We start from the raw sequence: 17,909 nt of genomic DNA on the forward strand, positions 1-17,909 counted from the left end.
AGATCGGCAGTAGACTCTGGGGAAGCTGAGGACTGGCACGGGGTACCAGAAAATGGGAAGAACCCACCCCCCTACCGCCACCCCCATTTGAGGAGGAGACAGCCCATGGGATGGTGACCTCAGAGATGGACCAGTGAGGAGTTTTGAAAACACGGGCAGGGAGGGGCCTACTGCCGACTCAAGGCGAGGAACCCGTGCAGTCCTTGACTGGCTGGCAACGGCAGTTGAGAGACTCGCACTGGGTGTCGGACTGCTGGAGGCTGGCTCAAGATTGGCAGGAAGGGGTACCAGGTATTGGAACTGGGATGCGAGAGGGTGCCGATCGTGTTGGATTTGGAGCTCGGGCTGCTTGAGGGGCTGTGGGAGCGCTGAAGGTGAACCAACGGGCACTTGGTGTCTCTAAGGGGACTCGTTTCTGTTTTGCTTCTCTTTCTCTGACTGTAAGAGGTGCTGATGGCAAATCTCTCTGCCTTATAGCAGACAAAAACATTTTTTGTAATATTACAGTCTCTATTACATGACAATAAATTGAATCTTGCAGGTGAGAAAAAGCAGGCCAAGTGGCCTTTGTTGCTGACCTTGTGTGATATTGTGCAATCTGTAAACATACTGCCATAGCTCTGTTACCATGGTTGAGTGTTTTAATGGATAATTAACCCTTTAGTTGCAGGTGACTCCAAGGACACTCAACACTTATTACCTCCTGCCTTTTCAAAACAAAATTGCCTCCTGGCTTTGCAAAATAAAACACGGATCTCCCAGTGGCCAACCATTTCCATTCTGCAACCCCACTCCCAAACTCCCACATCTGTCCATGGCCTCGTGTTCAGTCTGACCGTGTCCACCTGCAAATTGGAGGAACAGTGCCCGATTTTTCCCGTCTGGGCCCTCTCCAGCTGGACGGCATTAACGTCCACTTCTCTGGTTTCTGCTGACCTGCTCCCCTTTCTCCTTCCCTTCCCTTCCTCCCCTTGCCTTCTTTCCCTTGGCTCTCCACCCTCCCATTCACCAAGCCATCCCTCCTCCCCTGCTCGCTGCTCTGCCCACCTTCCCTTCCCCCTTGCCTTCTTTCCCTCACCTCTCCACCCCCCTCTTTCCGCTCTATTCACCCAGCCATCCCTCCTCCCCCTGCTTGCTGCTCTGCCCTCCCTCCCTTCTCCACCGATCACCTCCCCCCTTATTCGGACGCCTGCCGACATCTTTCCCTACCTTGATGAGGGGCTCAAGCCCGAAACGTTTGTTATCTATATTTATCTATGCTCCATAAAGGACACCATTTGACCTGCTGAGTTTCTCCAGCATTGTGTTTGACCACAGACACTCAGTGACTGAAGGAACTCTCTTTTGCTTCTCTTTCCCCTTTTGTTAGGGGCACTGGGCCACGTTTGTGGCGAATCTGTTTGCCTTCCAGCAGACAAAAGTTAAAGCATATCATGTACGCTATTATATTTTTAACATGACAATAAAAGGAACGTCTGAAGCTTTGATCTCTTACGACCTCTGCTTCCAAATGCTCAAAACCACAGTTCTTTCCATTTTGAACAAAACTGATGAAATATGCCTACCGCAGCTTTATCCTCTCTCAAGCTATTAATAACTCTGTAATTTGATGCTTTCGTCCCACTGCTTACAATGCCACCTAGCTTTGTGTCACCAGCAAACTTGAGTGCGTAGTTTCCTATTGCAGCCTCTGAGTCATTTATAAACACGGGTGATGAGTCGCGGTCCCAACGAAGGACAGCCTGAGTCGCCTCCTGCTAACTCTGTCATCTTCCCTCTCACTGCAGCCCAGTTACGGTGCCAGCGATCAGGGTTCGAATCCAGCGCTGCCTGGAGGGAGGTTGTCTGCGCGGGCTTCCGGGGGCTTCTGGTTTCCTCCCACCCTTGAAAACATTCCGGGCGGGGGGTTTGGTGGTCATTTTGGGGTGTATCTGGGTGGTGGGGGCTCGTGGGCAGGAAGGGCCTGTTACCACGCTGTACGTCCAAAATTAAAAAACACTTTTCAGCTGACCCAACCCGAATAAGTTGCTTCAGTCCCCTGAGGTCCCTACTCCACTGCCAGCTCCTTTGGGGAACTTTTTGTATAAGTAATGCAATGCACTCTCTGGAAAAATATGGACAGGCTCTTAAAAATTATCTGCAAATGCACACTGGTGCTCACTTTAAAAGAAAAAGAAACTATCCAAGGTCATTCTATCCTTCGAGAAGCAGTGAATGAGCAGAAGGTTGTGTTTGCTCACCTATAATATGCAAACTCAGAAGTTTAATTCAGATTTGAGTCCTGGTTGAAATTAGGATCAAATATCCTCATGGATGGACTCCCTGATCTGTTCATTTGTTCTCGTGTGAGACCAGGATGTCGAAGCATTGGCTTGTGCATGATTAGACCATCTGAACTGGAAAGTTCCATTCACACCGGAGACATCCTGGCCCCCTCCACCCCCACGCACAACAAGGACCGGATTCGCCTTGTCTTAATCTATCACCCCACCAGGCTCTGGATCCACCATATCTGTCATCTACATGGTCCCACTACCAGGACACATCTTCCCATCTCCTCCCCTCTCTGCCTTCCGCAGGGACTGCTCCCTCCATGACTCCCTCGTCCACTCCTCCCTCCCCACCAATCATCCCCATGGTGCCTACCCCCGTGACCGCAGGAGATGATCCATTTGCGCCCACACCTCCTCCCTCACCACCACTCGGGGCCCCAAACAGTTTTTCCAAATGAAGCAATAATTCACAGGTGAATGTGCAGGGACTATCTACTATATCTAGCTCTCCCGTTGTGGTCTCCTCTACGTCGGAGAGACCTGACGCAGATTGGAAGATCGCTTTGCTGAGAACCTTCGCTCCTTTCTGCTGCAATAGCATCAATCTCCCAGTAACCACCCATTTCAATTCCCTGTTCCATTCCCATGCAGTTCCTGACTGACCACATGCAGATGCTCTCTCTTTCCCTCCTTTCTCTCTTTCCCTCTCCCGCATTCTCTTTCCCTCTTCCTCCCCCTCAGATCTACATTTACAGAGCCAACCCCCTTCTCCCCCCACCCCCCCCCACCATCAATTGTCACCTTCCTCCTCCTATCCATGTCCAATGATCACCTTTTGCTTGTGGGCCTGTGCTCCTCCCCCCTTTAGCCTTTTAATGCAGATGGCTTTCTACTCTATCTAGAAGAAGAGCTCGGACCCGAAACGTCAATAATATATCTCTACCTCCTATGGACACTGTGAGACAGGCTAAGTTCCATGCAGACTTTTCATGTTTCACTCTTATTTATTCTCTATCCTTTGTACACATTGTCTCATCCCTCTGACAATTGAATGTACACAGTTGTTATAAAGTATCCATTTGGCTGCAACAAGTAAGAATTCGGTGCGTGTGTAATTGTTCTTGTATGTATAACAATGAACTTGCCATCATTAGAATAAATGTTCTAAAATTGGGACAGCTCTGGGACTGGGTGGGTTCGGATTTTCCAGGTGCTCGGGCAGTATTTTTAAAATTCACATTTACGGAGAATAAAGAGGTAAATTTTCAGTTTATAAGCTAAACTTTTTTTTTTCCCCCTCCCCTGTCCCCCTCCCGAGCTAAACATTTTCTTCATATAACATATAAAGTGGAAGGTAAAAAAAAAAAATCTCACATTTCCGCGGCTTCTGTGTGGCTGCTTGTTGCTGCTGTGCATCTGTGGCGCTGACACACGCACGGGCACGACGAAAGCTCACTAAATGAAGACGTTTGAGTGTTTTTAAGAAGTCTGGATTCTCGGTTGGTCCGGATTTTTGGACTTTTACTGTACCATCTGCGAGGGACTGGGAAGTGATGTCCGTGATGTTCCATTTCTCCCGAGCTCAGGCTGCGTCACTGCAGTCAACCCCTGACAGCCGTTTTCTGCAGTTTGATTCACTCGTACCGCGGTCCACAATCCAGATTACTGGGGGATCAGAGGTGGAGAGGGTGAGCAAATGTAATTTTTTGGGAGTCACTATTTCGGAGGATCTTTCCTGGACCCAACACACTAATGGCATCATGAAGAAAGCATGTCAAGAGCCTCAGGAGTTTGTGGAGGTTTGGTCTGACATCAGAAACCCTGGCAAATTTCTACAGATGAGTGGTGGAAAGGGTGCTGACCACCTGCATCACGGTCTGCTCCAGGGACACCAATACCCCAGAGCGTAAAGGTAGTGGACACAGCCCAGGACATCACAGGTAAAACCATCCCCACCATCGAGAACATCTACGGGGAACGCTGCCGTCAGAGAGCAGCAGCAACCATCAAGGACCCACACCACCCAGCACACGCTCTGTTCTCACCACTTGCATCAGGAAAGAGGTATCGATGCCACAAGACTCACACCACCAGGTTCAGGAACAGCTGCTCCCCCTCCACCACCAGACTTCTCAACAACAAAGTCAATCAGGGACTCATTTAAGGACTCTTGTGCACTTGATTAATTATTTTCTTTCTCTCTGTATTGCATAGTCAGCTTGTTTACATTTCTCTGTTTACATGGGTACAGTGAGTACATGTTTTTTTTAAATTGCACAACCAATAAGTGATCATGCTGCCTCACCTGCAGGGAAAAGAATCTAAGGGTTGTATGTGATGTCATGTATGTACTCTTGACAATACATCTGAAATCAGCTTCATTAATATTGTACCTGCCTGTCGATTGATCCGTAAGTGCCTCAGGTCAACCTTTGGCGGAGCAGAAGCAGGAGTAACTGGCCTGGTGCTGGATGGTTTGAGCAATGTTCCTTGTAATCGTTATGCACAATACTCCTGATTTACATTATCACAGCCTGTGTATCTGAAGTGTAGGTATTTGTATGAAACAACACAATATCCTGTGATCATACATATTACACAGTGAACCAGAGAACATTGCAGCACAGAAGCAAGCCCTTCCAGCCTGTTCTGAACTATTCTGCCTAGTCCCACTGACCTGCACTCAGTTCATAGCCCTCCATACCCCTCCCATTCATGTACCTGTTCAAATTCTTCTTAAATGTTTAAGCCCGCATCCACCACTGCAGCTCATGGCACACTCCCACTGTGGGAAGAAACTCACCCTCTAATGTTTCCCCTAACCTAAACTTTTCCCCTTTCACCCTTAACCCCCGTCCTCTGGTTTGTTTCTCACTTACCCTCAGTGGGGGAAAAAAGCCTATCTATGTTTACTCTGTCTGTCCCCTCATAATTTTGCATACCGCTATCAAATCTCCCCTCATTCTTCTACGCCCCAGGGAGTAAACCCATAACCTGTTTAACCTTTCCCTGTATAACTCAGTTCCTGAAGTCCCGGCAACATCCCAGTAAATCCTCTCCGCCCTCTTTCAATCTTACTGATATCTTCCTGTAGTTAGGTGACCAGAACTGCAGACAATGCTCCAAATTTGGCCTCGCAACAACTTTACCATAACATCGCAATAACTTTGATTTTTGAAGCCCAATAATGCCAAAGGCTCTCTTTCCATCCGTGACACCATTGGAGCAAATAATGGCTGAGGTAGCTGTGAGTTGCTATGAGACAGGGAAGTCCCTCAGCTATGAAGTGGGTTTGTTTACTTTGGAATACAGTTGCTTTGCACTCATTCCTAAAACCAGTTGACCACTATGAAGATGTATCCATTTGCACAGTTCGACGACAAATATATTCCAGATTTCCTTATGGTACAGAGGAGGCTCTTCAGCTTACTAAGTCTATGCTAGCTCTCTGCAATGCCATTCCTCCATCTTCATAACCTATTCTAAAATTTAAATTTCAACATACAGCAGGGTAACCCACGAGCCCGTGAGCCCCCCCAAATACAGCAATCAACCTACAACTCACTGGCGACACTGGGGGGAGGGGGGTGTGGACTGCACCAGGTGACACCATTGGTGGGGGGGGGGTGACATCTAAATGACATCAAAATGCTCAGCATCGCTACCCCAGATGTACAAGGTACACATACCTATTTCTTCCACGCTTGGTACACTCAGTCCATTGAGGGGGGGGTGTGTGTGACACCAACTGCTGCAACCCCTCCCTTAGGTTTTGAAGGGTGGGAGGAAACCCACTCAGACGCGGGGAGAGCAGCATCGGATTCGAACCCGTGTCACAGGTGCTGTAACAGCGTTGCTCTGACCTCCTCACTAACCAGGCCGCCCCCATTTTCCCCAGATTCCACCGCTCACCCACGTGTTGGCAGCCCATGAGTCCCTGCCCCCTGCACGTCTTCGGGAGAAACCCTCATGGTCACGGAGAAGGTGCAAACTCCACAGAGTCAGTACCAGGATGAGTGAACTGGAAAAGGCCAGTTCCTATTTCTTTTTAAACCAATCTTTCATTGAGCCCTCTGCTTCCCTCTTTCCCAGCAGCCTCTGCTGCGATGGCACGCACCTTGTTGACTTGCTCCTTCTCTTTGCGGCAGGTCGTATGTCACGTGTCGACCCAGCAAGGTTTTGACTTGGAGCTCGGTTATCGGCTGTTGGCTGTCTGCGCTGCCCACAGGGAGAAGTTCAGCCCAAAGTCTGCAGGTAAGGGCAGGTGCTGGAAGTGACTCAGACCTGCTACATCCTCCAAGTGTGGTCGTTGTGGTACCAGAAGCAGACTCGCCATCCTGTTTACCGTTGGCTTTGCTTGCCATATTCACACCAGTCACCAGCCTGGGGTGGATGGATCAGTATAAACCAGCCGACTGAGCATTTTAACAATTGCATAGAACATTGCCACACAGTATAGGCCCTTCGACCAACAATGTTCTGCTGACCTGTATAAACATACTTAACAATCTACCTCACGCCCATAACCCTTTATTTTTCTTTCATCAATTACCAGTCTAAGTCTTTTAAATGTTCAGTAAAACCCCTGGTATCCGGCATCTATGGGGATTGGTAGATGCCATATAAGTGTATTTTCCAGTTGCTTGAGATTTACTCTTACAATGCCTGACTAATACACCTGCATTAAGAGTAAACAGTTTAAAAGACAAAAATACAATACTGTACTTACACTGAACAAATTTCACTTGCATGAATATATAAACCTTAAAGCATTTTACTTTATTTTCAGTCACATTCTTTGAAAACATTTAACCATCGCTGCATCTGCAGGTTCCTCCCCCTCCACGGAGCCACGCGGAAGAGAAACAAAACACACGAGCACCTAAACACACACGGGCGCCAAAACACACACGCCCAAAACCACACGTGCACCCAAGCGCGTGCACACACCCACCCTCCCTGGGGCTGAGACTGTCTCAGTACTGATCATTTCTGAAGTGAGAAAGACTCTCCTGGATGAATTCAGCAGGTCAAACACCATTAATGGGAGGAAAAGAATGGTTAACGTTTTGGGTTGGAATTCTTCTTCAAAACTCACCATGAAATCTTGACAAAGGTTTCCGACCCAAAACTTCAGCAAATCTTCTTCTTCCAGCAATGCTGCACGACCTTCTGAGTTCCTCTGGCAGAATGCATTTTGCTCCAGATTAAGGTATCAGTGGTGTCTCATCATTTTTGTTCTGAGTTCTCGACCCCAGGGATCAAGTCAAGGCCAAAATCAACAGGTCCTTGGAATATGGTCTCCAACAGGTCTACAAGGTTCTGAGAGGCATAGATAGGGTAGACAGCCAGCACCTTCTCCCCAGGGAGGGAGTAGCAAACACCAGAGGACATCTGTACGAAGTGAAGGAAGGAAGGTTTAGGGGAGACATCAGGGGTATGTTTTCTTTAAACACAGAATTGCCAGGGGTGGTGGTGGAGGCTGAAACATTAAGGGCATTGAAGAGATTCTTAGACAGGCACATAGATGAAAGAAAAATAATGGGTTATGAGGTAGGGAGAGTTTAAGTTTTGTGGTAGGTATTTATGGGTCAGCAAAATATTGTAGGCCAAAGGTCCTGTACTGCGTGGATATGATATAACCTGAGGTGAGCAGTAGACCTAGTTTGAAAGGCTGTCTGGTCTATTCCCAGCTGGTTTTCACCCTTTTACTTCACTGCCGGGAGACCCTAGGTGAGGGTGCCCAGTCATCTGACTTGCTGAATTATGCGTCCTCCAGAATTTCTCCCGGCATTAACATAACGGGTGCAACCAGTTAATGAGCTTCAAATTCCGGTCATGCAGTAGCAGGGCTGGGACTGCCAAGGCGCGCCACTGCTTGAATCAAACACCTGCCGAGTTGAAATGGTGCTGGACTAACTGGTACTCGGGCAATTCAGAGCCCGCTGCTCCAGTCCTTTCTCTCCAAGCCTGCAGGGTGCAGATCCCCCCTCACAGTGCTGAGACACCGTACATTCACCTTCACTTACTGAACCGCAGGAGGAGGAGGAGGAGGCTGGGGCACCCGGGACTTCTGTTTCCCATGTTATGAGCCCAGAGGACTCATAAACCCACTAGCAATAGATAGTCACCAAGACAAATGGTTACTTGAACAAAAGGTGCTTTTAATTATCTTTAAACATAAAAACAGAATCACACTTTAACTTAACTAACCTAACCTTCCAGGCTTTGGTACTCGAAAGTTAAACCGCTCAGGAAGGTTCTTGTCTGTTTTCAGAGAGAGATTTGTTGTTAAGGACATCCACTACTTCCATCAGCCACTCCAGTGTCTTGTTGACGAAACTTGCCCCTTCAGGTTTTTCCAGATGATAACCTCTTTCTTTCACGTCACCACATAGTTAATTTTCTCTTATTCCAAGTGAAACATTAGACAACCAGTCCTCTCCTCTTGCATTTAACCACAAGGGCTTTGACCAAACAGGGCTTTCCACAAGCTTGCCAGCTTGTCCTGTTCCAGTCCTAGCTGCTTCTGCTGGCTGGAAAACCATAGAAGTCTCTCTCTCTCCCTCTCTCACACACACACACACACACACACACACACACACACACACACACACACACACACACACACACACACACACACACACACAGAGAAAGCCTCCTTGCAAAACCACATGACTCTCTTAGAACAGCAAGTTTTATTCCAGACAATCTGCTGCTCCAACAAGCTCTTTCATCTGTTGCCTTTTGTAATCAGCAATACATTAGTGAAGACTCTTGAGTACTCTCCAGAGCTGTTGGGGCCGATATGTCTAGCATGGGGCAGAGCTCCAGTGTTTCAAATAAGATCTGTTTTAAAGTGTTTGTATGTGACCTATCTAACAAACCTTTTCCAATTTATCTCCCAAAAACATATCTATATACTCTGTCACACCGATCCCCCGCCACCCTGGGTGGAGGTCGCCCTCCACCTCGCTGATGTACCCTTGAAGCAACCAGTAGCCAAACGCTTTCTCAGCTGTCGGTGGAATTTGAATGATAAGGGGTAGTGTGTTTCTTTTTTTTAAAAAAAGGGGGATTCCTTGGAGACTTCAGCAGGATGTGGAGACACATCTGCCTGCCTGATTCCAGACATCCCGAAGTGGTCTTCCATTACAAAGCTTTCAAAGCCTGCGATTTATTCAGACCTTCCAAAGGAGGCAGCTAAGAGTGATAATGAAGTCTGCACCTACGCAATCTGTCTGATCCAAACTGAATCACCCTTATATGGTGTGATATATAATCTATCCAGATAGCAACCATTTGAAGGCCACTGAGCACATCCTCAGGAACTCTCGAGTCTGACTCACTCAGTTACAGTGTCACTGACTGCACGAAATCCAGGGTTAATTATTCCAACTTAAATGTCATTTTTTAAATATCTCTTGCTACTTGCCTAAAAAGCTTTTTTTTAATATTATACTTTAAAGTCTGAAGTAACCGTTCCACCCTGCCTGCCTTTGTTTTGGGATCTGGTCTGATTCCTGCAGACAGTGTTTTTATATAAAAAAACAAGGGTTTACAAGCAGAAACATGAAAGGGCTTTGGGAAATTGTCCCCTTCCTTTCTTAAAGGGACGGACTCAGCAGTAAATATGTCACGTTCCCTGAATTTTACTCACAGACACTCTGTCCAAATCTAGATTATGGGCATTTATTTTAGTTAAAGGGGAGAGCGTCATTGAAACTGAATTTTTTTTAGCCAGCGATGGATGCTGGGTGTAAGGATGTTTCCCAGGATGGGGGACAGATCTTGTCCAACTGAGCTTATGAGTTCCTTGGAGTTCACTTAACTAGTGAGCTGTCATGGACAGCTCCTCATTAGTCAGGAAGGCGTGACTGGACTTCCTGAGAAGACTGAAGTGGGCAAAGCTACCGCCCAGCATTACGTCAACCTCCTCCAGAAAGCTCTACCGCGAGGGTCCTGGCCGGCTACATCACCGTGCGGTACGGTCGCTGCAGAAAAAATGGATCGGACGTCAATCCACAGGATCATAAGAGAGGCAGAGAAGATCACTGGAGTGATCTCCCTCCCTTGGCATGATCTACCGGGATCGTTGTCTGAGGAGGGCACGCAAAATCATTGAGGGGCCCCTTCCACCCCACACACAGCTGCTCCCGTCAGGGAAGAGATACAGAAGTCTCTGTGTATTGGTGGATACAGAGCCCAAGGAAAGGAGTGGATGTAGGAAAAGTATGGGATTTTGGGCTGTGAGGTGGGGAAGAGTCAGGTTTACAGGGGTCAGCACAACATTGAGGACAGAAGGGCCTGACCTCTGCTGTAATGTTCTATGTTCCAATGGGAATGAAACCAAAATTCCTGGAAATAATAGATCAGACAGAGAGAAAAAAAGCCTCAGTGGCCTCAGGATCTGCAAGTTTTAATCGGTGTCCCTGAACACTGAATCTCTTGCCCTTTCTGCACATTGTTTCCAGAATTTTTCAATTGATTTCAGTTTTGCCGTTTCTGCAAGGTTTTGTATTTGTATCGAACTAGGTGAAGATGATTAGAGGCTGTTGATTGAATGAAAGGTTGAGTTTGGAGGGAATGCACGTCTAGAATGTCTCGCAAACAGTTTTGTCTGGATGCAGTCGAGCTGTGGGTGAATTTAAGGCAGAGATTGCTGGGTATCTGAAGAAGGGCTTCAGACTTCTGTGAACGACCAAAATGTCAGTAATGTATCTTGACCTCCTCTAGACGCTGCGAGACCGGCTGAGTTCCTCAAGCGTTTCTGTGTGTTTTTTAATTGCAATCACAGAATCTGCAGATATTTGTGTTTCCCTCAGGTATCTGAATAGTCAGGATATCAAAAGATTATGGGAAGAGGGCAGGGGAGGGGCTGAGGGGAGAATGCTCTTGGTGAATGGCAGAGCGGACTCATCAGGCCAATTGGCCTCCTTCTGTTCCTATATCTTGTGGGCTTATAACTTTGAGAGCTCCTCCAGGCAGGGTAGGCGGAGAAGGGTACCGTCACGCTCCTGATGTGCCTTGTAGATGGTGGGGTGGGGTGTCCAGAGGGGAGGCGCTCACTGAAGATCACCCATGTGTATGAAAGCGTAAGCTACAAGGAATGTGGTGGAACAGTATGGATCAGGCCATCGGCAGAGAATAGTCTGGTCACCAGACTGAGGAGAGCAGTAATAGAATTAGAAAGTAGTAGGGATTTACCAGGCTCAGTACAATGATGAGATGCACAGGTACAATATGGAGATGCAATAAAATACTTGCTTGGTGCAGCCACACAGGTACAGAAGACACACCAACAATAATTGCATAAATTAAATAACCACAATATGCCATGAGACTGGAAAAGAAACGTATAGGATTGGTAATTAAATATTTAGCATGGAGGTTATAAGAGAAATGCTGTAACAGGGCCAGTGACCGGGGTTCGAATCCAGCGCTGACTGTGAGGAGTTTGTACGTTCTCCCTGTGTACACATGCTTCAAAACATACAGGTTAGGTGGGGGGAGGGGATTGTTGGTTAATTGGGGTATTTGGGTGGTATGGGATCAAGGGAAAGGGTCTGTTACCGTGATGTCATCGTCAACATTTAGGTGCCTCCCGTTCGGTGCGGGCGATCACGTCTCTCCATCTGTCACGATCTTGGACCCTCGGAGTTGTAGCTGTTGGCTCCCCTGTTCTCCTTCGGTGAAGGCTCCGTCTTTGAGATGAGACTGTCGTCAATGTTCATGATTGTACAAGGGCACATCAGGAGCGTGATGGTACCCTTCTCCGCCTGCCCTGCCTGGAGGAGCTCTCAAAGTTATAAGCCCACAAGATATAGGAACAGAAGGAGGCCAATCGGCCTGACGAGTCTGCTCTGCCATTCCACCGAGAGCATTCTCCCCTCAGCCCCTCCCCTGCCCTCTTCCCATAACCTTTTGATACCCTGACTATTTAGAAACACAAATGTCTGCAGATGCTGTGATTGCAATTAAAAAACACACAGAAACGCTTGAGGAACTCAGCCGGTCTCGCAGCGTCTGGAGGAGGTCAAGATACATTACTGACGTTTTGGTCATTCACAGAAGTTGGTTTCCTATTGCCACCTTCAGTAGCACTGGATGGGAAACCCTGGTCATTGATCCACAGATTTATCTGCCCGGTGTTTTTAGTTTTACAACCAGAAATTCCAATCTGTAGAATCTGCTTTTAAAAAAAACATCCACCGTCTGCAATCCGTGGCTTCACGTGACCCTGATTGGGTGGCTAAACAGGTCCAACACCTTGCCCATCGGACGGAAGGAGCACCTTACATCTTTTGCTGAATAATTGCTGACCAACACCACGATGTATGTCTACATTTAATTAAAATTTAATGATGGTGCAAAAGAACTTCTGGTCACATAGAGGTTTAGGGTTGGGGTAGAACAGGGAGGTTCAACAATGTACAATCGTGCTGGAGAAAGACAGCAGGTCACACAGCATCTAAAGGAAGTAAAGACTCACCAAGCGTCAAAGTACAAGCAAAAAGCAGGCAGGTGCCAAAATAAAAAGGTGTGGAGAGAGGAGGGGGCACAGACTAACAGGGTAACCACCTCCAGATTGGAGAAACAGCCTCAAATATTCCAACTGGGCACTCACCAACCAGACGTCATTAACGTGGACTTCTCCCGTTTCCATTAAACCCCTTCCCCAGGCATCTCTCTTTCCTTAACCCTCTGTCTCCTTTCCTCCAGCTTCCCTCCATCCCCTTCCCTCTTCGTTCAGAGATCCACCCCCTCCCCCTATCACTTCCCAGTTTTTTTTCTCCTCTTCCTTCCCACCTGTAACCCCTTACCTGTTGGCCCAGTCCTGGATGAACCATTAAGCAAAATAAGCACATGCTGAGGGCACCAAGGGAAGGGGGCACCACGGAGTATTTCCAGTGCCTGATTTCACGGTGCAGCTGAACTAGGGGCCCACAAGAATCTTAATGTCTTGTCAGTCAGACAATGGAAGGGTCAAGGGGGATCCATTGTTGGGCTGTGCTTTGGGCAACCGTTGGCCCTGTGTAGGCCCGTGCTCCTTCCACATCCTCCCTCCTCTTCCCACCCACACCCCCGCCCCCCCCCCCACCTTTTTATTCAGACCTGCTTTTGTTCATACCTTGATTAAGGGCTCAGGCCTGAAATATTGTTTGTTTTCCCTTTACTACCTACAGATGTTGCGTGACCTGCTGAGTTTCTCCAGCGCTTTGGGGCATCATTGCATTACAATCCTAGCATCTGCAGAGCTGTTGGGGAGTAAAAAAAACTGTCCTTGAAACTAGAGGTGCTGATCCTCGAGCTCTGTACCTTCTGCCTGAAGGGAGCAGCGAGAAGTGGTTGTCTAGATGGTCTTGTGATGTTGGTGGCCTTCTGTCTCATTTGGCATGGAGAGGATGGGCTGAGTCACAGGGGTGCATGGACCCACCAGCTCAGGTGGGAGTTCACTACCAAAGGCAGAAGGTCAGACTATGGCCTGCCACAGGAAGAAATGGGACCTCCTGCTGGGGCTCTCTTCACTGAAGGTGCCTGACAGGATCCAGGGTTTACTCCCAGTACTTGGCAGGTTGTAGGGGGTGCGAAGGGAGCTTCCTGGTCTGGGGTGGGGGTGGGTGATCTGGGCCAGGATTGAAGGGTCTTGATCACATGTGGGCTTTAGATCTGTAGAGCAGGGATGGGGTTCCAGATACAGAGGGGCGGGCTTTTAGATCCAGAAGGGCGGGTGTTCTAGATCCAGAGGGGCATGCCTCTAGATCCAGATGGATTGGGGGTTCTAGATCCGGAGGGACGGGGAGGGGGGTTTGGAAGTAGATGGATGGATGGGGGGGGTGTCTGGAACCAGAAGGATGAGGGTTGTCTAGATACAGGATGGGAGTGTGAAGTGTCAAGATCTAAAGGAATGGGGGTTCTGGATTCAGAAGGATGGTTCTAGATATGGGTTCCAGATCCTGGGGCAGGGGTGGTGGGGGAAGGAGTTTTGACCTAGAGGGGTGGGTATGTTAGAATCCCAGGGCTGCTGGGAGATGAGGTTCTGGCGGGGGGGGGGGAAGAGAAAGAGTTCCAAGTCTAGAGGGGGAGGAGTCCTGGTTCGTGGAGAAGGACTAGGCAGCGGGACGGGGGTCCCCGGGCTTTGCTGGGGTGGGTGGGCTCCCATTCCAAGCGCTCGGGCGCACCCCATGCCCCCGGTGATGACCATCGTCGGAGCCTGAAGTCAACGCCGCCGGGGGGGGGGGAGGGGGCTGTGGGGGGGTCAAGGTCACGGTTAGCGGCTCGCTGGTTGCAGCAGGAGAGGGGAGGTAGGAAGGGAAGGGGGGTGGGGGGAGAGATTCGCCAGCCTGCTCTCTCCCACTGCCGGCCGGATCTGCACTCAGCTGCTTGTGTCTGGGAGCCAAAGGTTGAGGGGGGGGGGGAATGTGTGTAAGGGGGGGGGGGGAAATGATGAATAATTAATGTGCATTGTGCAACAGCAAGCAGATCGCTGGGAGGAGAGGAAGGCAGCGCCGTCAGCCCGGTCAGTCTTTGTGTTGCAGCGCCCGGTGAAAGCAGAGACCTGACACCGGGCTCTCCGGTCCTTGCGGGGGGCGGGCGGGGGTTGGGAGGAGGGAAGTTGGGGGGGGGGGGGGACGAGACCGTTCGGCCCTGTGCACGCACTCCCTCCGACCGTACCAGGTAAGCGAGACGTCCCCAGCACCTCGGACATTCACCAGGTTGTGTGTTTGCACCAGGGGCTGCGAGCTCAGGTGCACCGGGGGGGGGGGGGGGGGGGGGGGATGATCCACGACTGGCAAACAAAAGCAACAAGATTTGGGGGCTTTTATTTGCCGGGGGGAGGGGTGCACAGTTTCGAACCTGGCAGATTTTCGGGCTGGAAATTGCATGGGCTGGATTTGGCTGGAACTTTGCTCTGGTGAACTTAAATGTGAAATTGCAGCAAAATACATCCCCCCCCCCCCCCCCCCCCCCCCCACACCGTTTACTCAATGATTGTAATTTTATTTAAAAAGGAAAATGAATGCGTTCAAAGCAAGTCTTTCTGTTTGGATGCAGGGCTTGGTTGTGTTTGCAGTGGTGCAGGTGGGATCTCTGACACATTGCCCCCCCCCCCATCAACCCCACCTCTATCCATGTCTTTTTCCCCCCTCCCTAACTAATGCCTTACCAGACTGTTGCTGTCACCATCTCAGCCCATTTGTTGCCCCCCCCCTCCCAGATGGTTGGTACCTGGATGCCGACCTCCCGCAGAGTAGGGTGCTGATATTTGACCCCCAGTTGTGTTGTGCACCCCACCCCTTCTCTCTTTCTCTCAAAACACATGGCGCCTGCCCTGTCAGGTATCACTCTTCCCTTCCCCAGTGGTGATGATTGAGCACAGAAGGAGACTTTGGCCCATGTTGACCATTCACACTGATTCTACACCAAGGGCTCTCAACCTTTTTCTTTCCACTCGCGTACCACATTAAGTAATCCCTTACAAACAGAGCACCCAGGGGCAGGCCATGCCATTGGATTTCAGGGGTGCAGTGCTACTTCGGAGCATGGCTTCAGCACCTCAGGGAGGCTACTCCGGGCACCTCCTTGTCGCTGTTTTTGATGAGCTCCTGCACCTTTAAAAAAAAAATATCATGGCACCCCAGTTGGATTTACCCACTCACCAACACACCTTGAGCAAGGGTGGCCAACTCGTCCACTGGTCTGGGAGAAAACCAGAGCACCTTGGGGAAGGCCCTCCCCCCCCCACAGATTCTCAGTGAGAATGTACAAACTCCACGGGCAGTACTGGAGAATTCATGGGCAGCGCTGGAGGATTCATGGGCAGTACTGGAGAATTCATGGGCAGCGCTGGAGGATTCACGGGCAGTACTGGAGAATTCATGGGCAGCGATGGAGGATTGCCTCCTCGGAGCTATGAGGCAGCAGATCTGTTGTCTTAACGTTCCCTGCCCAACTGAGGAGAGATTATTTCTCCATCTCTAAGCTGAGCCCTCAAACTGCCACCCCAGCATCTGAATGCAAATTCTCACCCACAGTTGTGCACGGGGAATTTTTTTGTGCTTTGCTGGGTCTCTGTGGAGGAATTGTTAGCTGTAGCAGATTTAGAGAAATGCAAGTCCACTGGGTTTTCAATAGCAGGGAAATCATGGGAATGTTATTAAGGGAGCGTTAGCAGAGTGCCTTGCAAGTGACAATGGGGATGGAGCAGTGTTCCGATGGAAGAAAAATCACCTTTAGCAACCTATTGCACAGGGGATGTACCAGGATGTTGCCTGGATTGGAAAACAAATCTTAGGAGCCATGGTTAGGAGAGCTGGGACTTTTCCCTCTGGAGCAAAGAAGGATGAGAGGCGTAGATAAGGTAGTCGGCCAGCGTCTTTTTTCCAGGGTGGGAGTAGCAAACACCAGAGGACGTCTGTGCAAAGTGAAGGGAGGAAGGTTTATGGGAGACATCGGGGGTAAGTTTTTAATGCGGAGAGTTGCGGGTATCTGGATTGCCTTGCCAGGGGTGGCAGTGGAGACTGGAACGTTAGGGGCCTTTAACAGACTCTTAGGCACAGGGATGTTAGAAAAATAAGAGGGTTACGAGGTAAGGTTTTGTATTTGGTAGGAATAGATACTTCGGCACAAGGTAGAAAGTTAAAGGGCATATACCATACTGTAATGTCTGGGTTATTGTTAATGGTGATAACTAATGATTGATAAGGGGATGGGTGTGGACTATCCAGGTGCTCAAGAGCAGAGCATGTGACATTGGGAGTAATGTACAAATGTGAATTGAGGATCAGTTAATTGAGAGAAATAAGCAGATCACTTTTCAATATTTGTGGTGGCTGGTTATTTTTTTTTGATCTGAGTTCTCCACCCCAGGGGTCAGTTGATGCCGAAGTCAACTGGTCCTTGGAATGGGCTCTGACAAGCCTACACCATTCTGAGAAGCGTAGATAAGGTAGAGAGCACCTTTATTCCCCCAGGGCGGGAGTAGCAGACGCCAGGGGACGTCTGTGCATGGTGAAGGGAGGAAAGTTTGGGGGAGACATCGGTTGAAAGTTTTTTTTAACACAGAGCTACAGGTGCCTGGAATGCATGACCAGGGGTGGAACAATAGGGGCATTGAAGAGACTCTTAGACAGGCATGTGGATGAAAGAAAAATAGAGGGTTTAAGAGGTAGGGAGGATTTTTTTTTATTTGGTAGGTCAGCACAGTATCGTGGGCTGAAGGACTGTAATGTTTTATTGGGTGGGGGGGCAGTGGATGTGGCCAATGAGGTGCGGGGGTGAGGGGGGTTTCCAGCTGTTCACAGTCTCCTTGAATGATTTACTTGAGGTCACTAAATGAAATGCGTCCAAGTTTGCTGAGCGACTGTGGGGGTTGCAAGGGTTGGGGGAGATCTCGAAAGAATAAGTAAATTGGCAGTACTGCAACAGATGGAATGATAATGAGGGAAGAAAATTGGGATCATCCATTTCAGTCGAAAGTCACAAAGCACAGCTTCTGAGCGGTAGGAGATTGCGACTGTTGTTGTCCAGGGGCCGTGGATGTCCTTGTACGCCGATCGTGTGTTGGCTTTAGAGAAAGAAAAAGCTGCAAATGCTACCTCAAGCAAGCAATGACCATTTCTACGCACGAATAAG

The 17,909-nt window shown here is 49.0% G+C and overlaps 1 protein-coding gene across 5 annotated transcripts in view; it reads left to right on the forward strand.

Moving 5' to 3' along the window:
- LOC138753986 (zinc finger MIZ domain-containing protein 1-like) overlaps window positions 1-17,909 on the forward strand; it is a 196,940-nt gene that overhangs the window by 49,410 nt on the left and 129,621 nt on the right. For 3 of the 5 annotated variants that reach the window (XM_069917661.1, XM_069917664.1, XM_069917662.1), the window contains exon 4: window positions 6,422-6,527. In XM_069917661.1, the coding sequence (XP_069773762.1) occupies window positions 6,422-6,527 (106 nt within the window). Of the gene's footprint in view, window positions 1-6,421; window positions 6,528-14,721; window positions 14,794-17,909 lie in introns of those variants that run through there. The other 2 variants (XM_069917665.1, XM_069917663.1) reach the window with 2 other exon arrangements.

The sequence above is a fragment of the Narcine bancroftii genome, chromosome 2, assembly GCF_036971445.1.
Source record: "Narcine bancroftii isolate sNarBan1 chromosome 2, sNarBan1.hap1, whole genome shotgun sequence".
NCBI lineage: Eukaryota > Metazoa > Chordata > Chondrichthyes > Torpediniformes > Narcinidae > Narcine > Narcine bancroftii.